Source organism: Coregonus clupeaformis, unplaced genomic scaffold, assembly GCF_020615455.1.
Source record: "Coregonus clupeaformis isolate EN_2021a unplaced genomic scaffold, ASM2061545v1 scaf0034, whole genome shotgun sequence".
NCBI lineage: Eukaryota > Metazoa > Chordata > Actinopteri > Salmoniformes > Salmonidae > Coregonus > Coregonus clupeaformis.
The window spans coordinates 430,856-458,536 of record NW_025533489.1 but is presented as its reverse complement, the minus strand read 5'-3'; the positions used below and the strand labels follow the sequence as shown (position 1 = coordinate 458,536).

Here is a 27,681-nt window from a genome sequence, read left to right as displayed (position 1 = left end):
CAAGTTTCATACAAAGTGGCAACATTTTGTTACTCTGAATTCATTGCATTGTTTTTTTTGTTCTGTTTTCATTCCAGAGAATGCCCATTTGCATCAGCAAATATAACATTTCCTTTTTCCACTGAACCAGAGAGGTGTGTCAATGAACACTTTTCATTGAATTGGTCAACAAACCATATAAAAGAGCCATGATGTCTGAGGTGCTGAGTACAGTGGAACTCCGATTTCTCATTGCTGAATTTCTACATCTAATCGGGGTAAGAAAGCTGAAATCTTATATGAACTTATATATTTATAAGGTTCTTTATTATTTGTCATGTAATAGATGGATCCCATGGCCTTTCTCATTTGACTTTGCTGTTGAATATAACAATTCACATTGTCAAGAAGGAACCTGCAAGTAAGCATTTCGTTGGACGATGTATACCATGTGTATCGCGTACATACGACTATAAAACTTTAAACTTTATATTGCTATAAGTGTTGACTCTAATTTCAAACTTGTACTTAATATTTGTGGATCTGTGTGTAAAGTATAGTGTACTGACTGTCATCCATATGGTTTTAGAACATTTTTCTTAAACTCTAAGAAAACAATCCCTTTGGATCATTGTGTGACCTTATTCTGGCACAATAGCTAAAAAAATGATTGGTCATCAGTCTCTCAATTAAATATCAAAATTATTTTATACAACGTGTGGGTCTAATCCTGGATGCTAATTTGTTAAAACCGTATTCCAGCCGGTGTCTATTCAACAAGTTATCACTGGCTAAATCTATGATGTTGAAATGCCTATTTACTCTGTTCCATCTGACTGCGCAATCCACTGTCTCATCAGCTCAGCCAGGCAATTTATATACTATATCTACACTGTAAAAAGCCTCTAGACATTATCTCCCATTTCTTTAAGACTAGCATTTGGTTTTCAACAGTGGAGATTTGTAATAACCTTGCTGTCTGTATCTCTGATATTTGCAACATTGAAATTCAATCTCCAGCTGTCCTATGGTAATGAATGTGTCAGGAGTCGGGACAAGACAGACAGGCTGGCAGCTTTTCTCAGCCAGTCGAAATCATGAATCAGCATCATTTTTATGCATATATACAAAGAAATATCAATAGAAAACACGAAATGCAGCTAGTTTGCTGTCATTCCAGCTTCAATTTGAATTGATTGTGTTAGCTGTGTAGTTGGCTATCTCTTCTGAACAGTGGCCTGGTGAAAGAGCAAATGTTCTATGCCAGGCGAAATGCCACATCATTAGCTGATTGTTATGGATGTATAAAAAATTAATCACTAGGAAACAGCTTAAACAAATGCAAATGCACCTACTTTGCTGTTATTCTGGCTGAACTGTTTGACGTGACTGTTGGCTAGCTAGCAAGCAAGGGATAAGAACGTTGCCAATAAGCAATTTACCTGTCTAACATCATTTACATTTTACATTTTAGTCATTTAGCAGATGCTCTTATCCAGAGCGGCTTACAGTTAGCATCATCAGCACGCTTGCGCTCAGATGGGAGGGGTGTCCTTAAAAACATGATCCAAAGTGCTAATTTCAGGCAGCGCTGGTAGGGATATTTAAGACCAACTAAAAGCTTGTTTTAGCGGTAACGCAGTTGGTTATGGCATGGATTTTGACAGCGGAAATGCAGCCTATCCAGCCGTGACACACATTGTTCATATGCGTATGCAACAAGATGTACTTTTGGTGCCTGTATACTTCGTATTTAGAAACATAAAATACTAATATTTTTTCCCCATTTCGTTTTATTTGATTAAAAACCAAGCATAGCCTCCCCTCCTCTCAATGAAGGCTGTTTTCTTTTTGTCCTGCCCAATGTAATGAAGTAGGCTAGTCAAGACCATTGATAAAGTGAAAATATGGTGAGTAATGTGTTGTCTTGGATTTGCCCCAAACATAACACTATGTATTCAGGACAAAAAGTTAATTGCTTTGCCACAATTTTTGCAGTATTACTTTAGTGCCTTGTTGCAAACAGGATGCATGTTTTGGAATATTTGTATTCTGTACAGGCTTCCTTCTTTTCACTCTGTCAATTAGGTTAGTATTGTGGAGTAACTACAATGTTGTTGATCCATTCTCAGTTTTCTCCTATCACAGCCCTTGATGAACTGTAACTGTTTTTACGTCACCATTGGCCTCATGGTGGAATCCCTGAGCGGTCTCCTTCCTCTCTGGCAACTGAGTTAGGAAGGACGCCTGCATCTTGGTAGTGACTGGGTGTATTGATACACGATCCGAAGTGTAATTAATAACTTCACCATACTCAAAGGGATATTCAATGTCTGCTTTCTTTATTTTTACCTCACTGGTCTTTGTGGTTAAATCTGTGTTTGAAATTCACTGCTCGACTGAGATGAGGTAGTCATCCATAAATCATGTTAAACACTATTATTACACACAGAGTGAGTCCGTGCAACTTATTATGTGACTTGTTAATCAAACTTGTTAATTGTATGTGTACAATTATTTGTCTTATAGAATTATCATGGTGAAGTACACAGTGCAAGTGTGGACTGGAGAAATGCTGCTTGCCGGCACACTGAACAGTGTCTACGTTCAACTGGTCGGCACAAAGGGAGAAAGTAAACGCACATACATCCCTAAAACCGCCTGTCAAGGATCGGTAAGTTCTCAAAAAAGTTGTATTATACCACAATCCATCTGGGTGTTTCGAATGCCAAATTAAAGCTACATTATGGGATTCCAAAAAAACAAAAACAGGCTCAACTTAGTCGACGTTTAGAGAACGTTGTGTTTGCTGGGAAAACATTTCACCTATCTCTCTGTAGGTGATTGAGCATGATGTGTCCTGTCCCTCCTCCCTGGGCCATCTGGAGTTTGTGGTGCTGGAAACAGAGCCGTACGCTCTGCTCGCCTACATCAACGATGACTGGTTCTGTTCTAAAGTTGTGGTGACCACACCAGAGGGCAACACGGTCAACTTCCCCTGTAACCACTGGATCTCAGGCTATGAGCGTCTGGTGTTCAGAGAGGCAACTGGTCAGTATGTTGGCATACAGTATAGATCATTGTGTAAGTTTAGTTTTGGGTAGAACTGCTGTCATTTGTAGTTTAAATTCTAATTTTATTTGTCACATGAGCCAAATTCAACAGGTGTACACCTTACCGTGAAATACTTACTTACAAGTCCTTAACCAACAATGCAGAGTTAAAAAAATTAAGTAAATATTTTCTAAATAAACTAGAGTAAGTAACACAATAAAAGAACAATAACGAGGCTATATATAAGGAGTACCGGTACCGAGTCAATGTGCAGGGGTACAGGTTAGTCGAGGTAATTGAGGTACTATGTACATGAAGGGTAAAGTGCATAGATAATAAACAGAGTAGTAGCAGAGTATGTGAGGGAATGTGACTGTATGAATAAATAAGAATAAAAAGGGGGTCAATGCAAATAGTCCGGGTGGCCATAGTTTATTTTGAAATGGGTGTGCAAGGAGCCATATTTATGGAATAATGGTCGATATATACAGTGGATTTCTGAAGATGTTCACCAGTCCATAAAAACATGAAAATGATCAAAATGTCTGGTCTTTTGTATATAAGGTAAGCTGATATTCAATGAGACCTGCCCAGCGGCCATAGAGGAGAGAAAGAAGGAGTTGCAGAGTCGCCGTGATGTGTACCGGTGAGCTTTCTGGAAACATGGCTACTTTCTAAAGATCCAGTTGCAACTTTACACAACATCCAAATAAAAACATAACTCTTAATAAATTGATGTGCAATTGTAATAACAACGGCAGGTGGCCAAGTGGTTAAGAGCGCTGGGCCAGTAACCGAAAGGTTGCCGGTTTGGGTCACCAAGCTGACTAGGTGAAAAATCTGTTGATATGCACTTGAGCAAGACACTTAACCCTAATTGCTCTGGATAAGTGTGTCTGCTTAATGGTAACATTTTTATATAAGCCCCCTCCCTTTTTGTATGGTTTAGGCCTGTGTTCAAATACTATTGGAAATCTTTCAAATACTTTGGGCATTTAGTTTAGCCTGCCTGGAGTAGCAAGGTGGGCGGGGTTTGCACTTAAAAAGAAGAATCAACCCAGGTCTGGTATGGTAGTGTGTTGTTTAATAGTGAATAACAGGCTGTGTATCCCGTCTTGATTTACCATGTCTATTCCGTTCAGGTGGAGTATATATGCCGAGGGTCTGCCCCAGATAATGAAAGTTGACAGCGCTTCTGATCTCCCTGCTGAGGTCCGCTTCTCTTTCACCAAGGACTTGGAGTTCAAGTTCACAGCAGTCAAAGCGTAAGTTAGAGCACTGGTTCTCAACCTTTTTTCGCTTACTGTACCCAAATCAAATGTAGCTCTTTGAGGAGTACACCTGAAGTACCCCCTTCGTGTGAATTTCACCTTTAGGCCTATTTTCTTATTAATTTTCCCAAGTACAGGCCAACAACCCTCAGGGGTACATGGACCCCAGGTTGAAAACCATGAGGCAACACCAGGAAATGTATTCGATCTGTCATAATCTATGCATAATCATGTCCCCAACATACCTGTGAAAATATTTCCTTTTAAGTGAGATGTGATTCTCCTAGACCTGTTCAGGTAATTGCAAGATCATGAGAAGAGGGGAATTTGGCCACCAGGGTTGTGGAGCGTGGAATATGGCAATGATGCCAAGAATGACACCTCAGGCTAGGTTTGCCTAAATTAATTTTGTTTTTATAATGTTTGTTTTCATATCTAAAACTGTATATCTAACAAGCCATTCAGCAGACATTTTACATTTATTTATGTTATATACACTGAACAAAAATATAAACACAACATGTAAAGTGTTGGTCCCATGTTTCATGAGTTGAAATAAAAGATCCCAGAAATTTCCATATGAGCAAAAAGCTTATTTCTCTCAAATTGTGTGCACAAATTTGTTTACATCCCTGTTAGTGAGCATTTCTCCTTTGCCAAAATAATCCATCCACCTGACAGGTTTTGCATATCAAGAAGCTGATTAAACAGCATGAACATTACACAGGTGCACCTTGTGCTGGGGACAATAAAAGGCCACTCTAAAATGTGCAGATTTGTCACAAAACACAACGCCACAGATGTCTCAAGTTTTGAGGGAGTGTGCAATTGGCATGCTGACTGCAAGAATGTCCACTAGAGCTGTTGCCAGATAATTGAATGTTAATTTATCTACCATAAGTCACCTCCAACGTCGTTTTAGAGAATTTGGCAGTACGTCCAACCGGCTTCACAGCCGCAGACCACGTGTAACCACGCCAGCCCAGGACCTCCACATCCGGCTTCTTCACCTGCGGGATCATCTGAGAACAGCCACCCGGACAGCTGATGAAACTGTGGGTTTGCACATCCGAAGACTTTCTGCACAAACTGTCAGAAACCGTCTCAGGGAATCTCATCTGCGTGCCCGTCGTCCTCACCAGGGTCTTCACCTGACTGCAGTTTGGCGTCATAACCGACTTCAGGGGGCAAATGCTCACCTTTGATGGCCACTGGAAAGCTGGAGAAGTGTGCTCTTTGCGGATGAATCCCAGTTTCAACTGTACCGGGTAGATGGCAGACGTTGTGTATGGCATTGTGTGGGCGAGCGGTTTGCTGATGTCAACTTTGTGAACAGTGTGCCCCATGGTGGCGATGGGGTTATGGTATGGGCAGGCATGAGCTACGGACAATGAACACAATTGCATTTTATCGATGACTATTTGAATGCAGAGAGATACGGTGACGAGAGCCTGAAGCCTATTGTCGTGCCATTCATCCTCCACCATCACCTCATGTTTCAGCATGATAATGCACAGCCCCATGTTGCAAGGATCTGTACACAATTCCTGGAAGCTGAAAATGTCCCAGTTCTTCCAAGGCCTGCATACTCACCAGACATGTCACCCATTGAGCATGTTTGGGATGCTCTGGATCGACATGTACGACAGCGTGTTCCAGTTCCTGCCAATATCCAGCAACTTCGCACAGCCATTGAAGAGGAGTGGGACAACATTTCACAGGCAACGAGCAATTGCTTGATCAACTTCGCAAAACCATTGAAGAGGAGCGGGACAACATTCCACAGGCAACGATCAATAGTGTGATCAACTCTATGCGATGGAGATGTGTCACACTGCCTGAGGCAAATGGTGGTGACACCAGATACTGACTGGTTTTCTGATCCACTCCCCTGCCGTTTTTTTAAAGGTATCTGTGACCAATAGATGCATATCTGTATTCCCAGTCACGTAAAATCCATAGATTAGGGCCTAATTTATTTATTTCAACTGACTGATTTCCTTATATGTACTGTAACTCAGTAAAATCTTTTAAATTGTTGCATTTTGCGTTTATATTTTTGTTCAGTGTATGTTATATATGTTATGTATATGTTATATATTGATTTATTATATAAATATAATACATGAATATATTCCATTTAGCAGACACTTTTAGCCAAAGCCATATTGGTGGTCCCAGCAGGAATCAAACCCACTATCATTGTAGCCATGCTCTACCAACTGAGCCACACAGGACCACACAGGAACGCATTTAACCCAAAGAGCAGACATTTTTACCAAATCAAATTACGATTGACACATATTCAATAGATGTGGCCCGTGCATGAATCAACCACCCAAGATGGAGGATGAAGAGTAAGGGACCCAGCACAGAGTCCTGGGGGACACTCTGGCATTGTTGGCACCATTCTCTAACCAACTGCACCATCTGACGACAACTTTCGCATGTTGAAGTTAATTTCCTTCTCTGTCCCGGCAGATTGATAGACCTGAACCTAGCAGGACTGTCCACCAACAAGGAGCAATGGAAGAGTATGGATGAACTCAGTCACGTCTTTAATAGCCGCAAGACTGATGTCTATGGTAAGATCTGGTCAGTGGTGTCTGTCTTGAATAAGTAATGGATTCAAATGGTTTACTGGAACCATTAGCATCTCATTATTATTTCTACCAAAGTGTCATTTTACACATGCACATTTCTTTCTCTTCTAGACTATGTCGAAAAGAACTGGAAGAAGGACGTGTTTTTCGGGTACCAGCTTCTGAACGGCCTCAACCCCATGATGATCCATCGCTGCTCCAAGCTTCCAGAGAACTTCCCCGTCACAGAAGATATGGTGAAGGATTCCCTTTTCGGAAATAGCCTTGAGAAGGAAATTCAGGTTTGTCAAAATAGTTGAATGTCTGTTGTCACTCATCGTTCTGTTATTGCTCTAGTGGTTTTTTCCTCGGTAAGTTGTGTGTAGTATGTTACATTGTGCTGTACATTGTGTCAGTAGCCTACACATTTATTTGGTATGGTGTTGACGTTGACGTCATCTGCTTCCTAACTCATTCATGTCATAACCTAAACAGAAAGGCAACATCTTCCTGGTTGACTACAAGCGCCTGCATGGAGTGACTGCAAACGTGATCAATGGGAAACAGCACTTCTTGGCTGCGCCGCTCTGCTTGCTTTACATGACCCCAGAAGAGAAGCTCATGCCCATCGCAATCCAGGTACATCTCACATGAGAGCGAAATGTAGAGTTATGAAATCTACATTGAAGAAGCTTAACATAACATTTACCACTGGGGGTGCTCTTGAGCCAAAAGGGGTCCCCTAAATGGAAAGAAATGCTGCCCAGAAATGACCTCATTGACCAAAAAGCAAAAACCATGAGCAAAAGCATAAACTGTTAGCCTAAATCTAAGTATTTTGTGTTTTCATGAGTTAAGAATTTGATTCATGTTATATCATATGCCCTTATGAACCATACAGACAACACTCAAGCCAAAGGTTTAAGTAAACAATTAACAATTCAACTTCTGTATGTCTTTAAATTAATTATAGTGACAAAATACGCATTCTCAATTAATGAAGCAAGCCATGATTGTGTTTCGCATTTCCTTTCACAGCTGAAGCAGAAGCCTGGAGAAGACAACCCCATCTTCCTTCCTACTGACTCTGAGTACGACTGGCTCCTGGCCAAGATCTTTGTGAGGAACGCCGACTTCGCCGAACACGAGCTGAACTTTCACCTGCTGAGGACCCACCTGCTGGCTGAGGTGTTTGCCGTGTCGACACTGCGCAACCTGCCAATGGTGCATCCACTCTACAAGGTACATACCGGCTGCTGTGCATGCAGACACTGAGTTTGTTTTCAAGTGTTATAAAACGATATCTGTGTGAGTAATTTTTTTCCAATCAACTGATTATGTTTAACATGATAATTCAAGAGAAACCTGAAGAATTTGAAAAAAAATCTATACAAAATGCATGTTTTATTTTTATGATTTAAAGTTGCAGTGGGTTGTAGTACAGTACAATACATAGCATTTTTAGGTGTGAATTTCATGTACGATCGTTCCATCTTTCTCCATAGCTCCTGATCTCTCACTTCCGCTACACTCTGCAGATCAACACTCTGGCTAGAGAGAACCTCATTTCAAAGAAAGGAGTGGTCACAGAGGTACTACCTATTCCATTCTTATGGTGTTATGTTCTATAATATGCTCATACTTATGGAATGTCACAATGCTAATGGCAATCGACCTTTTGGGGTCTCCAACAGGTGGATTGCGAGATACCAGTCGCAGACCACATGAGTAGCTCGCCAAACAATTCTGAAAGAAATGTTTCATGTTTTCCACCGCAAACTGTCATAAAAAATCTCACAATATTAGAAACCATCTAATCAATGCAACATTATCCCACCCCTTGTTAGACACTATTGGCTTAAAAAGCAAAACCTAACACAATATCTGCCAATTAATTTCCAGCAATATTGCTCCCGTCTGTCTGTGTGATGCGTGCGTTTGTCTCACTCAGTCCGTGTGTAGCCAGTTGATGTGATAACCGTATTGTGGGTTGACAGAAATACTTTCCTGAAAACCTTCTCAATTAAATGTTAAATGCAAAGTAGGCTTACCTGGCAGAAGTATATCATGATTAAGTATATCATTTGTATCTATTATTTGTTATTTGCAAACTTTGCCATGAATTGAGCAGCAGCCGTACAGAACCATCACCAGATCGACAAATTAGACGGCACGTTCCTCTCTCGCTAGATGCACAAATAACCTCTAAAAGTCTAAGCCAAAGTCTAAGCCATTGTAGGACACCTTTAGGTATCCCAAAAAATATGTACAAATTATTTGATAAAATGTTGAATTTGGCCTTTACTATAGCTCATAGAAACACATTGATAAATCATAAGGAATAAGGTTTTGAAGTGTCTGTCCTATATCTAGGAGATATAAGAATGCTATATATACAGTACCAGTCAAAAGTTTGGACACACCTACTCATTCAAGGGTTTTTCTTTATTTTTACTATTTTCTACATTGTAGAATAATAGTGAAGACATCACATAAGGAATCATGTAGTAACCAAAAAAAGTGTTAACCAAATCAAAATATTTTATATTTGAGATTCTTCAAATAGCCACCCTTTGCCTTCATGACAAATATTTTGATTTGTTTCATAGTTTTGATGTCTACACTATTATTTTACAATGTAAAAAATAAAGAAAACCCCTTAAATGAGTAGGTTTGTCTGAACTTTTGACGTAGTGTATATTTTATTTTTTACATATTTAACCCCTTTGTTATGTTGGCACAAAACTACCTCCATTCGTTTGTATGGTTGATCTTCAGACAAGTCCTGTGACACTTGTGGGGTCGTAGAGCAAAACGTAGTACACCATCGTGTTCGTGAGGGTCTCCCCTTTCCAAAATAGTTTCTAAGCAAAATAAAATGGCGAAAATATGATTTGGGAAAATAAACATGTTTTTTGGGGGGGGGAAATCACAGATTTTATAGAGTTGTTTATTAACCATTATTTTACCAGGTATATTAACAAAAAACATAGTGCACTAACTAACAAAAATAGGGGGCAGGCAAATGACAGGTCACAGGCAAATGACAGGTCACGGGCAGGCAGAGGTCAGTAATCCAGAACAGAGTCCAAAAGGTACAGAACGGCAGGCAAGCTCAGGGCAGGCAGAATGGTCAAAACCGGGAAAATAGGAACTTGAGAAAGACAGACACAAGGGGAAAACCGCTGGTAGGCTTGACTAAACAAAACAAACTGGCAACAGACAAACCGAGAACACAGGTATAAATACACTGGGGATAATGGGGAAGATGTGCGACACCTGGAGGGGGGTGGAGACAATCACAAAGACAGGTGAAACAGATCAGGGTGTGACAACACGGCTAACTGATACAATTCATTTTCACTATCATTGCTATATTCTCCCAAAATTCTAGCCAAATTACGTTGGATTTGCTAAATTACCAGCTAACATATTTAAAAACTGTTCGGATGAAACAACAACACTCTAGGTAAATCTAAAATAAGTCCTTCTGAACATTGAATAACCATATAATCTTAACATTGGGGTACCTCTCACATTTGACGAGTCATTCAAGCCAAATCGTAATGAGCTGGTTATCGTTATGAGACGTACACCTAGCAACACATACCTCAGTAGAGGGATTCTATCAACAGGCTGAACTCTGTCAGGTTTGCACTGTTGTGATACATTTATGTGAACCTCTCAGCCGTAAAAAAACATTTTTTCCCTTCACCCACGGAGCAGCCCTGGCGTCTGTCATTGATAACCCCATTTGATGTTTAAAACACTGATCGCCGTTAGAAAACACTGCATCCAGCTAAATTAATGTGGATTAATTAGCTGACGCATAACAAAACTCCTGACAGGCCTGATGGAAATAGCAAAATCTTCTGGAAAATATCCTAATATTGGCTAAACAAAATACTCTAGACAAGGGTGGATAATTTTTTTGTCGTTGAAATAGATAATGCCACAATTGCGGTGGAAATGCTTTTATGCTCAAATATTGATCTAATAACTATCATGTTGAAGTAAACTTGAAGACACGCAATGATATGTTGTGCTGTTGTCCCACCACACTGTGGAAAAGCATGAAGAGTTTATTAGGCTACAGATTAAATAAGGTATGGTGATGAGCTTGATGCGAATTTTCCATAAATATCGAGAGTATTATTTGTATGCTGATGACATGATGATCAGTGCTTGGCTGCCAATAATTATTAGAAAATAAAAATGATCTTATCCATATCTCATCACTTAACCTACCCTCCCCACTTTATCAGCAAACTGTTGTCTAAACAAGAGAGCATGCGCCAAGACGAGGTTGGCTATTTATCGCAAAATTTTTTGTCACATAACCATCGGTAGAGTTGAAAATGCAATGGAAACACATCAACCTTCTGTTTTTTATTCAGTACATGAAAACGTATGCGAAAAGTGATTTTTATGTACACTAGGTCATCAAGCACAGCTTTGTGTCAAAGTCGCGTCAATTCAAATCTGGTATTAGGAACAAAAGAGGTCAACACGACTTCTAAGATATATTAGTTATTTTAATTAATGCAAAAACCTTCAATGGTAAATATGATGTTTCGTATATACGGGCTCTCTGAGATGCCTCGCAGGATACCCCAGAGAACTAACAACATTGTTTCAGAAACAATACCCAAATACTCTGACAGAGAAAGTTTCCCACTTCTCTGCTGGCCAATTAGAGTAAAGGACTGAGTGTGGTTTAAACTTACTCAGCCAATCCGTTGATGCATCTCTGTTACCAGGCATATGTCCATATCATAACACCCTGTCATAGTGAGAAGAGCCAGCTCCCTTAGACACCATTCCTATGTCCAAGGAAGGCTCACAGATCACAAAGAACCAGTATAGTCTAGCATTTGAAGACACAATCCTTATCTCATTTTACCCCCTAAAACAGCTCTTCACATCAATCACAGCCTTGCCAGGTGTCACAGCCTACATTAGCCCAGTCAATAATGCATTCTTTCTAAATTAGTCATCCCATCAATTTAGGAGAATAATAAATCCCCAATAATCCCCCTTTTCACACCTAATAAGGTGTGATTCAAAAAATAAGAAAACACAGATTGTCATTCATTATAATACAATACAAACAAAAAAAATCACTCTTTTATTAATAGGCCATAATGATACTAAAAAATTAAAACCCTCAGTCCATCTACACCCAACCTGCAAATTGTTACCAGTCATCAAATAACTTCAAACCATCACATAAGAAAAGACAAACATTCACATGATTAACTTGATTAATAAAGCATAAAACACAGGATTAATAGAACACAAAACATAAGACTATTAAAACATAAAACACAAACAGAGAAGTATATTTTGGCCCCCTTTAGACACCCTCTAGTGTCACTCCACCAAGCCTGGTAGGTCAAATCCTCCATTCCTAGGTTGGAGTCCAGGATTGGGCCGTATCTCACCATCTGTTGGGAAATCACCTTCCCCATCTCCTTTCTCACCAAACCTCAGACACAGGAAATAAGACAACATCCACAAATAACAAGTATACCCATAGAGGCTATAACTTCACCCAGAATAGTTACAACAATGGTTTTCCATTTATCAAATATGTCATCAAACCAACCGTTTATGGAGCTATCAATACCAGATCTCTCAGCCAGTTTGTTCGTCAGTGCAGTTTCTCCCCTGAAGCTCTTTTGCCACGGACCCGTCCGGTGCTATATTGTTTGAGGATAAAAATAAAGCACATAGATCCAAACAGAACACAAACTCCGCCCCTCTCAGCCAAAAGCATATCTAAAGCTATTCTATTCTGCCTTGTCATTAAGATAGTTGCCGCTGTCTGCTCATCTAATCCCTTTATTGCATCACAAGTGTGGTTTATAAATCTTTGCTGGTTATAGTAAATATAATTTATCCAATCTACGTTTTTATTAATTGTTGACCACCAGAAAATACTTGATTCAAACCCAGCTGCGATCTGATTCCTAGCTTTGAGTTTTTCTGGAACCTCTCGAGGTACTCCTATCCCATCAAAGGATCATTTCATCAAAGGATCCCGGGAGGAGGTCCTACTTTCTACGTGACAACTCACCAGTCTCTGACACGTTTGATTATTTGCGTATGTAGGTGAATTCACAATCAGTTATCACCACACAACCATCAGATGTCAGCACGGGCCTGGTTTTAGTTCCTAAAATCCTCTGGCTGCAACAAAGAGGAGAGATTAGTCATGTTCTCTTTCAGTTGTGATATTCTCTGTGTAGGAGCAGAGCTAAGATGCCCTACTCTGTATCCTATCTTACTAGTCCTATAAAAACAATTAGAATCCCCTGAGACTTCAAACGTAGGCAACCTAGGTCGGAATGACTTTGTTATCGGGGATACAGATAGTTCAAGTTACTACAAGACTCTTTCACCACATTCCCAGGTGGCTTGCATGGAGGATAAACCAGTTTTTTCGTACTTCAGACTTTCAGACAGTACCTACCCTTCTATGGGTCGCACTGCCATTTCTGGTAATTCCCTACCCTCACAACACTACACCTGTCCCCAAACTGTGCACGGAGACCTACACATCCCCCACGCTCGACATGAGCAACTACATTGTCCCAGGATGTACACGGCGACACACATACAGTGATGTCCTCCCCTAAAGTCCCTAATCTTCCCCTTTCCCTACGTCTAGCTGTCTCCTATGCCTTCATAGACTGTGCTCAGGTATTATTTTATCAACTTGTTTTAGGTTAACTACTACTTTTGGCTGATCAGAAGGGTTTGAGTGTGTTAGGAATATGGCCCCCACAATCAGACAGCTACCTACCGTCAGGAGACCTGTGAATCCCCACCCTCGCCCTGAGAACATGTCAGACGCCAACCCATTGCTTCACCTTCTACCAAACTCACACAGTGATGATCAGACAGGGTAAGGGAATCTTCGTTAAGGAGCCAACCCCCGAGCCCTAGTGGTGATCGGTTCTTTCTCCTAACTCTGTGTTTGTTCATCAGGTGTAACTAGGTTTACCTTTTTGCAGTGTGTGACATGCACCCAGATGGATCTAATAGGACTTGATAGGGCCCTTCCCAACAGCCTGCTTCCAGTTTTTCTTCTTTTAGGGACTGGATCCACACCCAGTCTCCTGGTGTGATAGAGTGGGTCACCTTCTCCTTTAGTTCACCTGTGGGGCACAAAACCTCTGACATACGGGTGTGGTTAATAAACTATCTTCACACATACATGTTGAGCTCTCAATTTCTATTGTTGTTTTTTCTTTTTAAGTATTTTTATTTATTTAATCCTATCATTATTATTTAATCCTATCACTCCCCCTTTTTGACACATGATTTGCCCATGTGTCAATATTACCACCTTTCTAAACCATCCTTATGTAATTTATCATCCAATTGCCATGCCTTTCATTTTTGAGATTATCTTTTGCTTCCTTATTGCTCCTCCCACTTCCTTTTTCTTTTATGGCAGCTAAATTCAACTTTCATCCAGTTCAGAATCAATTAGTAATCCAATCAATCAATCTCTTATCTTGTAAAAACACTTATGTTTAGTTCAAACTCTGTTCTACCCAGGCTCTCCCGGGCTTGACCTGAAGACTAATTGTTGGACATGACAAGTCTATTTTTTAGGTCACCTAAGTCTTCTGTCTAGCAACAAAGAATAAAAATCTCTATGTTCATGATTAACCCAGTTATATCTAATAGCCCACCAAAAAACCTCATCATCTTTAAATCACTACCAATGTCATATCCCTCGTTACTCTCTACCATTTGGATTACATCCCTGATGTATGTATGCCTCCTTAGAGTTCCAAATTACTTTACCATGGGCTACCATTGCCTTCCCATAGATAAGATCACTTAATTTACCCGTATGCAGTACATAATGGAGTATCCAAACTTTACAGCACTTTATCATTACCAAAAAGCTCATCATTTGTTTTTTGTTTTAACGGTTTTGGCGCTTCAAATATAGCAGTTTTCCTGGATGAGTTTAACATTCGCCCCTCCTGTGTTATAGTGTGTCCTAGGTAAATGACCTCGCTCTACCAAAGTTGAAGTTTCTTTTTGCTCACTTTGTGTCCCTGTTCTGCCAGGAAGGTTAACAATTGGATTGTATCCCTTTTACATCCCTCCTGAGTGGGATTAGCCAATAGAATATCATCTACATAAACTAACATTTGCGTCCTTCCCTATGTTCAAACTTTCCCAAATTCCTAGTTATAGCCTGGACAAAGATTGTAAGACTTTCCGAGTAGCCTTGAGGTATCCTAGCCTAAGTCCATTTCCTTCCCTGAAAAGTAAAGCCAAACCACCCCTGACTATCCGGATGAACTTGGATACTAAAGAAAGCATTAGCTAAATCTATCACTGTAAAATAGGAGTTCTCTGGTTTCAATTGGTTCAGCAATGTATGTGGATCTGGTACACATGGAACTCTGGGAATGATATTTCTATTAACCCCCTGCAAGTCCATGACCATCCTCCAGTCGGCGCTAGGTGCCTCCTTTCTAACAGGAAATACTGGAGAGTTTCATTGTACCTCATCTCCAGGAATTATCACCCCTCCCTTAAGTAAATGCTCAAATGTAGGTGTTATCCCTTTTATTGCTTCTGGTTTCATAGTATATTGCTTTTGGTATGGTCTATTATTGAATCGAGGAATCACTTGTACTGGAGCTACCGCCTTAATTAGTCCTACATCTGCTGTCCTTGTGACCATAATTTGAACGGAATTGCTTCTAACTCAGCCTCCTGTTCCTGAGTTAAGAAAATCTCTTCCTGTCATCCGTTAAAACTTATCTCCAGATGGACACTGGGCTGGGTTTTTTGCTCTCCAATTTAACTTTCTTCTATATCTCCCAGTGGAGTGGCCATACTGATCCCCATTTGGTGTATTCTGCCAGTCAGTAATGTTTTTCCCCTGTTTTATCCATTTACCTAGTGATAACCATTCCTCTGAATGTTCTTTCACTAGGGCAACATGGGGGCTCCACCTTTCTCTGTACAGCCTCTGGCTCTGTGAACCCATTTTAACCCAATTTGAAAAAACAACAATCACAAATAGCCAGGCCTCACTCAATTTGATAGCTCACTTTTATGACCTAAATACTGCCTAACTGAGATGAGCTAATCTCTTTCTCCTAGTTATAATCTAAAGATGGTAGTACACACAAAACATGATAGATATTCCCAGTCTTAACCCATCAATAATTGTTTGTATCATTCTAATTCCTCCTAACTAATCCATTAAACCACTCAAAATTCCTCGAGTATACAATGATTATTTAATTGATTACCCTAACTCTGCTACATCTGATCTCATCTCAAATGATCCATTTATCAATTATTTATTCAACCCCCTAGGAAAATCTGTCTCCCCTTATATTGTTCCTGTCTCCCCTTTAAATGTCATATTTGAGTTTTTAGCCAATACAATCACGGTTACATCAAATGTTCCCTCATTTAATGGTATTTTCTTCCTAATATAACTTCCCTAAATGAGATTAAATCCCCTGCCTTCCTCTACTATCCTTATATCATTACTGGATCAATGATAATAACTGTAATAACTATCAATAATGATTGTAATAACTATTTCACATTAAATTGTGTGTCTTTTTTCTGATAATGTTATAATTGTAGCCTATTCCATCACTTTAATTTAAAATATAAGTTTATGTAACAAATCCATAACCCACCACAGGCTGGCGCTATTCCCCAGCACAACAGCCAATGCATACTTGCATCCTAACCAAAATATATTATCGTTCTAATGGTCCATCTATCTTGTATTTTCCCGCTAACCCATTTCAGTTCGCTATCCAATTTATTTAACTGTTCTCTCTGATTAGGCCCTAATTAATAAAACAAATACTTGCTATCGTTGGTCAGCATACGCTTAATGACATTCCTACCATCTGAACTATACTGTCTCTCACCCTCCCCTTGCTCCTTCGGGGAGAGCGCATGGTAACCTTATAACATATTTTCATAGACTTTTCTAGAATACTTCTATTTAAGCTATCTAATTCAACCTTTCACATTTCTCAATCCACATATTAATCTAGGTATATAGCCCCACTGCGAAAGCTTTGTCTACTGTCCCTACCTATGTTCGAACCAGGGACATCGCCAGTCACTCCACACCATCTGTGATGCTCTCAAAGTAACTACTCCCAGTTCATAGAGCAAGTGACGTCACCAAATGAAAATCGCAGTAGGTTTCACCTCAGCAAAAAACTCTCTCTCTCTCTTACCCATTCCCTATTGAATACGTGAGTTTTTCTATTTAACCCCTAAACACGCTACAAATAGTCCATTCAACATTACCAAACCAAATACTCCATTGTACCCATTCAATCAACACATCAGCCGTGGAATTTACACTCATAAATGCAGATTGTTACTCCATGCCTTGAAATGATAAATAGATTTCCACCAATAGTACCATTAATGATCTCATCTTATCCTCTGACACAAAATGAAGTTCCCTCACTGTACTACGTTAGCTCTACCATGATAATTAGTTCAATTTAACCCTCTATTTGCTTTGTACTATATTATACATTACGTCTAAAACAACATTACTTATGGTCAGTTTATTCCGCCATCATATTATCCAACAACGCCACAACCTTAAACTCATATGGGGCGGCTGGCAGTTTAGTGACCAATAGCGCCGCGCCAACAACCGAGAGGTCGCCGGTTCCAATCCCCGAGCCGACCAGGCGAAAAATCTGCCGATGTGCCCTCGAGCAAGGCACTCAACCCCAATTGCTCCCATAAATCGCTCTGGACAAGAGCGTCTGCCAAATTACCAAAAATGCAAATGTAAATATTCTCTACTTTCTCACCCATGACGCACGTCTACGCTCGGTGAGCAAGTTTAGAACATTTCTCGTAAGAAACCCACATGCGTTCCCAGCCATCTCCCAGTCTTTTCATGGCTCCAAAAGCCACACTTTCGCTCTCTCCAGCCCCTCCCCTCGCAACTCTACCTTTTTGAGGAGCTGTGAGGAGCTGCTTCTCGTCCCAGCGCGCCTCCAATATTCCGTCGTTACTCAAAGTACTCCAGTCCATTTATTTAAATCAAATAATTCCCACCTAATTAGTTAAAGTTGGTGCACGTTTATAAACCGAATTATTTCGGTCTAATTGTTTAACCAGTATTTTGCACGGTCAAACATCAAACGTTAAATCAAATAATAAACCAAATAGCCCAAACCAAGCACCTAAAACCAGTATTATTCTATGTCAAACATCAAACCTCAAATCAAATACTAAACCGAATTGTTTCGACACAACTATTCAAAAGCAGTATTATGCTATTTCAAACACCAAACGTTATATTTCAAATATATCAGTTCAAACGTTTTAGTTCAGTCACACAATTCATCACTTTAGCTTTATGTTCCCAATTGTTTTTAACGGGTTATATGGTTTAAGCAACCACAAATCCAACAGTTATTCCCAAATTATACAGTTTGGACAGCCACAGACGTCTTAATATACAGGTTTATTATTTTTAATAACTCCTATTCACCATTTTATTTCGTCTGTGATCATTCGCGCACTCATGCATACAACAACACCCAGTGTCCCCCTGACTCTATCCGTATCTAGCCTTCTGATACGTGTCAGTAACGTAACACTATCAAAAATTTAAGTGGCCATTATGATCCTAGCCATATCTTCAGTGGATATGTGCCACAACGTTACACTTTAATCAATTAATCCCTGTATCTCACGGTTCCACCATTTGTGGTCCAGAGATTTCAGTATCTTCCTTGATCCTAGCCATATCTCTCTGAATATGTGTCAAGGGAACAATACTCAATTAAAATTTTGGCGCTCCTCTGATCCTGGCCATATCTCGATGGATATGTGTCAGTAGCCAACGCCCTTAGCCAATAATTCCCTGTGTCTCCAGTTCTCACCCCTGGTAATCCTAGCCTGGAGACTTCAGTATTTTCTCAGAACCTAGCCATATCTCTTCTGGATATGTGTCAGAGAAACAATACTCAACTAAAATGTTGGCGCTCCTCTGATCCTAGCCATATCTCGATGGATATGTGTCAGTAGCCAATGCCCTTAGCCAATAATTCCCTGTGTCTCCAGTTCTCACCCCTGGTGATCCTAGCCTGGAGACTTCAGTACTATTTCCCGATCCTATCCATACCTAGGCTTCTGGTACGTGCCGGTGAAACAATACTCTACGGTACCAAGGTTTAAACATCACATTTATCACAGGTTTGCATGTCACAATATTGTGCTTATCTACTCATAATAGTTTCATAATTTAGTTCACTTACATCAGACAGGTGTTTCACAAAATTAATTTGGATAAAGCCAATGTGCAGATCTTTGGTTATTTAACAATAGGTATCTGCTTACCTTTTTAGAAGCCCGGGCAGTTTGTGAAACACACGGTTCGATGAAAGAGGTGACCAAATGGGCCGGACATTTACCCAGCGAAGTCCCTTCTACCAGATCACGTCGGGGTCACCAATTGTCAAAGTCGCGTCAATTCAAATCTGGTATTAGGAACAAAAGAGGTCAACACGACTTCTAAGATATACTAGTTATTTTAATTAATGCAAAAACCTTCAATGGTAAATATGATGTTTCGTATATACGGGCTCTCTGAGATGCCTCGCAGGACACCCCAGAGAACTAACAACATTGTTTCAGAAACAATACCCAAATACTCTGACAGAGAAAGTTTCCCACTTCTCTGCTGGCCAATTAGAGTAAAGGACTGAGTGTGGTTTAAACTTACTCAGCCAATCCGTTGATGCATCTCTGTTACCAGGCATATGTCCATATCATAACACCCTGTCATAGTGAGAAGAGCCAGCTCCCTTAGACACCATTCCTATGTCCAAGGAAGGCTCACAGATCACAAAGAACCAGTATAGTCTAGCATTTGAAGACACAATCCTTATCTCATTTTACCCCCTAAAACAGCTCTTCACATCAATCACAGCCTTGCCAGGTGTCACAGCCTACATTAGCCCAGTCAAGAATGCATTCTTTCTAAGTTAGTCATCCCATCAATTTAGGAGAATAATAAATCCCCAATATTTGATAGAAATCAAGCCAGTTTGATAGAGACTCCTATCCGTTAAAATGCACATATTTTTTCAGTGAATATTCGAACATTCGCTTGAAAATCTTTCGACAAGTGGATGGAAACCTAGCTATAGACAGACTTGCATTTTGGCTTGGCTGGAATCAATCATTCAGCGTGAGATAAAGATGCTGTTAGATTCCACTGGCGCAGACCGGAAAGATATGTGCACGCCTACCCTAATTACAAGTTTGATTTGATCTGTTATTTGTTAAAATGTGAAATGATGCCTGGCCTTTATAAGAGAATGGTGTTAAGGATTAACAAAAATGTGTGACAAAGGACTAGACTTGAACGTAACAATTAACTAGCTGTCTTGAATGTAGCTCCCTACCAACTCAACAAGCACCAGCTGCTAACCATTGCCAATCAGCCTCAACTACTGTTGGCAACACTTAACTAGTTGCCTTGACCGTAACTCCTCAAACAAGCTCCAGCTGCTACTAACTGCTAATCAGCCTCAACACCTGTTCTCGCTCTCCTTGATCACCACTACCTCCTTACTTAAACCTGACCAAACAGTCATTCATCCTCTCTGTTTTGCGTCGCATGCAAGACGCTGAATGTGATCAGCCTCGATTTATCGTAGTTCTACTTAAGTTAGCGTCCTTAGGTCGTTTACTATGGAGATCGATCTCACTGCCTTGGAATTCGAGGTGTTTTCCGACCAAGTTCTAGACTCTCCATTATCAAGGACACACCACCTCTAACCAGATGGCTGCGGTCCGTTGTCTCGGTGCCCCGCCACCGTTCCACGCCTAAAAAATAACTGGAATGCCGGGGCTAGCCTCCAGGCCGTTCTCCCTGCCCGCTGGAGCTCATCAGCCCCCCTGCCAAGGGCTTTCCATCTCTCTTTGTGTGTCCTCCGGCCCACCAGATCCTCTCTACGGCCACACTGGCTCATTCTCCACCCCCTGATCTTCAATCCGCCTGCAGTCTCTTCCTCTCTCTGCCGGAAGATACTACAAGGTGCAGACATTAATCGTGCCTCGCTCCTTCTTCCACACAGGCCTTACCCCGCATCAACTGCGGCCTCTTGCAGGTGCTCCTGTGCTCCACTGATCCTCACCACTCCAGGGTTTCACTGTCCCAGAATTTGCTTGGCTTTCTCCCATTAGAGACGTCATCTGCTCAGCCCATCCTTCTCGCCGCCAAGAGTTGGACGACTGCAAATCCATCACGGATCTGGCTGTCCGTTTCGGTGGTGCAACCTTTTACGACTACCATCGCCGGTTCTCAAATCAATCGAGGCACTGAATAGGAAGAAAGCTTTTGAAACAGGTAATGGGGATGAGTTGCGAGTAGTACAGAAGGAGATTCAAGGGCTGATCAAGAAAGGCAAACATGAATACAAACTGAAGCTAGAACGCAAGCTGCAAGCGAATAACATGAAGGATGTCTGGGATGGTATGAAGAAGAGAGAAGGCTACAGCACCAGGGGACAACTACAGAGTGATGAGGGAAGGGACAGAGCCACAGAGTTGATGAGGACGATGTCTCAGCAGAGCAACAGCTGATAGGGGAGGTGCTGGACTCTGATCTGGGAACCACTGAGCCCATGAGCATCTCGGAGGAACAAGTGGTGAAGCAGCTGAAGAGGATCAATCTGCAGGGCCTGATAGGGTTAAAGCCAGAGTACTCAAGGTATGCGCTAATCAACTGGCTTTCATACAGCAGTATATTTTCAACCTGTCCCTAATACTATCAGATATTCCTACTAAATGTGAAACATCCTGCATAGTGCCCATCTCAAAGAAAGCGGGAGGGACTGCACTGAAATACTTTAGACCAGTGGCTTTGACATCACAAGTCATAAACCTTTTGAGCGGGTTTTAATACCCTTATTAAGAGTTGAGGTGGCAGCCTATCTGGATCCTTTGCAATTTGCTTCCTCTCCTTCAGAACCCTCCTCCGCCCTGTTCGAGTTGTACCTAACTGTCATAGCTGCTTCTCTCTGGGGGAACGAATGGTCGAAGGGCCATACTCATCCATTCCGACAACCTTCCATGGTACACATCATTAACCTCTATGGGATCGGTGTCCCGTATACGGGACGGTTGAGCTAATGTGATTAGCATGACTGTTGTAAGTAACAGCAAACTTTCCAGGACATAGACATGTCTTATATGGGCAGAAAGCTTAAATTATTCTAATTGCACTGTCCAATTTACAGTAGCTATTACAGTGAAAAAATACCACATTCACCTCTGAAGGTAAATAATGTACTTACATTTAGTAATCTTGCTCTGATTTGTCATCCTGAGGGTCCCAGAGATAAAATGTAGCATAGTTAATAAAAAAAAAAAATCCATTTTTTATATTCAAATGTAGGAACTGGGTTCTACAGTTTGAACCCTTGCTGTCTCTGGCTCCACACCCACCCCGCCCGGCCATCTAGATGTGTATAAGCTAATTATCCATGTATGACATTCCTGGGAGTGTGTAAACTTACATTTTGTATTACCATATAATTTTTGTATGTTCTCTTTAGTTATGTATTTGAAAATGTATAAATAGACCAATTCGGAACATTTGCCGACATCCTCTATCCAGACATACCTGGCCAGGATCAACTTATTTCTCAAGTTGCTTACTGGGTCTTCATGTTCCTCCTCTCACCAGCAAGTCTCCATTCTTCTCAAGGGCCTCCAACGCACTGAAGTCCACCACCCCTCTCGCCGCCAGCCCATCACCTTCGACATCCTGTCTGCCTGCATCCAGACGCTGTGGTCTGGTTACATCTCCATCACAGTTTCTTCCACACTAGAATTAATGTTTCTTTTGGGATTCCTGCAATCTTCAGAGTTTACATCTGTTATCTACAGCCCTTGTCATCCTAGCGTGTCAGATTTCACCATCAAACACAGCAAAACCGATCAGTTTGGCAGAACCACACCAGTCTACTTGTTCCAGCTGCCATCTACCATCAGCCCTTATGAACCACTCCCCTTCTTCCTGCAGCTCAGACAATCACAACATGCCTCCATCTGATCCACTATTCATCACCGATTCTGGTTCCATTCCCATCTGAGACAAATGCTATCCTGCTGACCAATTCTCCGGACAATCCTTCCACATCGGAGCCGCTTCCATGGCATCCCGACATGGCATCTAAGACCACACCGTACAAATCCTTGGCCGCTGGTCCTCTCAAGCCTATCATTCCTACATCTGTTCTGACATCAACATCAGGACAGCCCACAACATGCTCATCTCTCAGAACCTGCTTTAACTCTGGCACAGTCCTCCAGTCTATGCCTCATTTCATGAACACCATCTACCTCTCGCACCATATCGTACCCAACCAGCCAAAATAGGATTGGCTCCCCAGCTGAGCCTGGTTCCTCTCAAGGTTTTCTTCCTTGCCACCGTCGCTTCTGCTTGCTCTCTATATCGCCAACCATTTAGCACCTGCATTCCAGAACAGCTCCCTTCCTCTCCAGGGTCCGACTAACTTGGAATTCTCTTATTTGGGATTGCCTTCACCACAGCAGCCGATCTACCATGGCCTGAAGGTGAAGTCTACCTGAAACTCTAAGCCAAACCCTACAGAGTCAAACCCTCCGGATCCTTCATCTGCAGCCCTTAGCTTCATCCGTTCCATTCTCATTTCCTCAAATATTCTTAACCCATTTTCATGTACGGTCCTCAAACTTGTGAAATTGAAGTTTTACCGTAGTTTTGAGTATCTGATTGGCTGACTAGATTGGTACTACTCACACTGACATTAAGGCAGAATTTTTCTAACATGTCAAACTATCGGGATGCCGTAGAGGGCCCGGGAGCCCGTATAAATCTAAATTATGGGGACGTGGGGCTGCGATGTAATGTTCGCCCGAGTTTACTTTATCTGCGATTTCAGAAATGCTTGTCGAGAGCCCGCAGGCAGAGCAAATAATGTTGTGCCTATCGGCCCTAAACTTTAAAATAAAGTGAACTATCCCTTTAACCCATCTTGAAGAATGCCAGTGTTGGAGGTGCAGGGATGATGGAGTTCCTGAAGAAAGCGATGGCCTCTTTGACCTACAGCTCCCTCTGTATGCCGGAGGACATCACTGCACGCGGTCTGGAGTCAATCCCAAACTTCTTCTACAGGGAGGATGGACTCCGGCTGTGGGACATCGTCCACAGGTAATGTTTGTACAGGCCTATAGATTTCCGTGGTGCAAAAAAGCCCAGATCTGCGCAAAGATATTCCGTAAACCTCATAATTTGGCAGCATGATTTGATTTGTGCATTAAGGATTATAAATCCATGCAACTACATTTTTGTATTGCTCAGTACTACTTTGCTGTGTTGTCATAGTGTTTTGGCTAATGCCTGATGTCCTGTGGTTTTGTATAGGTTTGTTCAGAGAGTGATTGGTCACTACTACACCTGTGACGCAGACGTCCAGAAGGACTGTGAACTGCAGAACTGGATCAAGGATATCTTCTTCCATGGGTTCCTGGCCGAAACCAGCACAGGTTACACTTTAATCATTTAAAAAACACAATATGCGTCACAAATGGCAACTTATTTCCTATTTAATGCACTACTTTTGACCAGCTCTCTGGTCAAAAGTAGTGCACTATATAGGGAAAAGGGGGCGATGTTTGACACAGACTACACTTTTTTAAATTCATGATACTGTCGCATCGCTGCAACTCAAAACTATAATATTAAATCACAACGCTTCTCTACAGATCTGGTTAGTTGACTCAATTATTTCTGATAATCGTATCTATCCCCTTATGTTTCTAATTCATATATTCTGGATCATTTGCAAAATGAAACCAGCACAGGTTACACTTCTTTTTTTAAAGACACAATCTCCATCACAAATGTCAACCTATTCCCTTTTTAGAGCATTACTTATGACCAGTGCAAAATGTCAATTCGGTGTCTGATCATTGTGTTTTACTGTATCTTCCCTGTGCAGGAATCCCTCAGTCTTTCAGTTCGGTGACAGAGCTGGTCAAGTTTAACACCATGGTGATCTTCACAGTGTCTGTCCAACATGCTGCAGTCAACAATGGACAGGTAATGAACTTCGAAAACATTTAAAAGAAAGCTGTATGCTGTATCCTCCGCTGTTAATCAAAATGTGATTTTAGTTTTACAAAGTGTTTCTGATCTATTATATTGGAAAAGCAAAGTGGTTTGATCTATTTTGCCATTGTCATTCCAGTTTGATTTTGGCGGCTGGATGCCCAACTTCCCCATCTCCCTGCAACAACCACCTCCCAGCACTAAAGGGCAGTCTACTGAGAGCACCATGCTGAAGACCTTCCCTGACATCAATACCACCGTCCATGGTATGGCCACGGTGTACCTTCTGAGCAAGCAGTCCACTGACTTTGTGAGTATATGAGAGAAACTGTATTGAGTAAAATCCTATGACATTGAAACATTTCATGACAATCCCAATCAAATTGTTTCCTTAGTCATAATTAGTATATCAGTGGTTCACGAAACAACAGTTTCCATGTTATTTCATCAACTCTTGCCTACTTAGGTCACTTTTGGAAAGGGCTATCAGGATCTCTTCAGCGAGAAGACCCCTCTGAAACTGATTCACGAAACTCAAGATGTGCTGAAGAAATTCAACTTTGAAATCCAAGGCAGGAATGTCTCTTTGCCCTTGCCATACACCCACCTGAATCCCAACAATGTGGAGAACAGTGTGGCCCTGTAATGAGTCAGGGTCATCTTTATTAGGCACCAAATGAAAGAACTCACTGATACAGGGAGACTACCTTGTTTTCAGTTGAAACATGTTTTAAAACATTTATCTTATAGTGTGCCCTAATCATTACGACCTAGGAAGTTTACTCTATTGCGGTTCAGTCCATTTTTTTCTTTTTAATAGCACCATAGCCACATAACCAGAACTGGCCTTGAAGCCAAGATGAGAAGTTCACGTTTTTCTACTTCTGTTTTGTATGCCACTATCTGATCCCTTTTATTTAAGTCTTTAGTTTGGTTCTTCACCCTTGTATAACTGAATGTTTGTGCCTTAGGTCCCTTCCTGTTAATGGCAGACCTAACCTTTCATGCAAAACAGGAAGCTACTGTAGCTGCTTCCCCTGGCCTCAGTATGTGGCCTTTCATTTTCCAGCTAAACCAGCAGGAGGTCTGGTATATGGCTCCCCTAGAGACAGGTGACCTTAAGGATAACTTCTTTCAGCTGCCTGCCTCCCTCTAAAAGGGGAGTGTTGAGAATACATTTCCAAATGGCCAACACCTACAGACGTCACTTCCCATAGTGCCTTGCTGCTGAGAGCAAGCTGCAAGTGATGTTCCTGATTTATTAGTAGTGTAGCTTTAAATTGAACCCACTCAATAAAGGTGTGGGAGACTACTGTCCATACAGCCAAGATAGAGATTATAATTTTGTACCTCTGCTTTGTAACTCTTTATTTGCTGGCTGATTTAAGAGCTTTTTGAGTTCATGCAATAAAGTCTTAGTTCATCTTCATCCTTGTCTCTTTCAGTGTTCGTGGTCCATGTGACCCAAGCCATTGTTTTGTTCAACTGGTTGACCCTTACATACCAGAGCCTTATACTGAGTAGCACACAAGGATATAAAGGTACAGATGGTGAAACGTGTGTGTATATATCCACCAGACTATAGTGCTTATATAAACTGGGTGGTTCGAGCCCTGAATGCTGATTGGCTGACAGGTGTGGTATATCAGACCGTATACCACGGGTATGACTAAACAATTATTTTTACTACTCTAATTATGTTGGTAACCTGTTTATAATAACAATAAGGTACCTCGGGGGTTTGTGATATATGGCCAATATACCACTGCTAAGGGCTGTGTCCAGGCACTCAGTGTTGTGTCGTGCTTAAGAACAGCCCTTAGCCGTATACCACACTCCCCTCGGGCCTTATTGCTTAAATAACTTTCAGTAGTCGTTCTTCATGTTAAACTATGATTCAGCTATGGAAATAACCTTTAATGGATTATCCTCCCATGAACAGTGTTATGGCTTAGGATATTGAATAGGGGACCATTCTTTAACCAACCTTTACTAGGTGTCGTATCGGGTGAATGCTGGCAATTATTGCTGTCAACAAAGAGTCCGCTTAGGCTGCACCGTGTTTTAGAGACTTTTATTAATATCACGAGGTTACAGCATAAGTTACAGACCCGCGGTGTCCGGAGAAGCACCTTCCCAAATTAATCTGAATGCTTCTGACTTCTCCTTTGTCTAACTCCTACTTATAAACAATGCAAGGAGACGGGGGCTCCCTCTTCTGGCCAATCACCAGTCTCCCCTGGGGCGTCACCCTCCAAACGCCACATTTGAACTAAGATCATAAAACAACATTCCATTTCTTCATGAAAAACATTTAACAAAGACATAATCCTAATACACGACATAGGCAATACTTAATTCTCAACTTTGAAGGTGCCAGTGTCTTCTAAACTTCCGTGGTCAAGACCGGTGGGTGACGAAGGCAGACATAGAGACGGTCCACCTCAAAGTGCTGCATGTCATGACTCAAATCAAGCGTCGCTTTGAATGACACCCACCTGTCTCGATCAACGAGAGGAGATCGGACCTAAAAAAGATGACGGCATATTCACTGAACAGAAATATAAACGCAACATTTAATGTGTTAGTCCCATGTTTCATGAGCTGAAAAAAAAAGATCCTAGAAAAGATCCAT

The 27,681-nt window shown here is 41.2% G+C and overlaps 1 protein-coding gene across 1 annotated transcript; it reads left to right on the top strand.

Annotated features, from left to right (window-relative positions):
- Positions 1–200: 200 nt before the first annotated feature.
- Positions 201–26,475, top strand: LOC121556739 (hydroperoxide isomerase ALOXE3). Its single transcript, XM_045212642.1, has 15 exons — positions 201–257; positions 2,509–2,653; positions 2,820–3,030; positions 3,598–3,679; positions 4,176–4,298; positions 6,786–6,889; positions 7,019–7,188; positions 7,382–7,525; positions 7,925–8,128; positions 8,392–8,478; positions 23,977–24,146; positions 24,360–24,481; positions 24,937–25,037; positions 25,186–25,356; positions 25,513–26,475. The coding sequence occupies exons 2-15, from the start codon at positions 2,516–2,518 to the stop codon at positions 25,690–25,692; spliced, it is 2,007 nt and encodes a 668-aa protein (XP_045068577.1). The 5' UTR covers positions 201–257; positions 2,509–2,515; the 3' UTR covers positions 25,693–26,475.
- Positions 26,476–27,681: the final 1,206 nt, after the last annotated feature.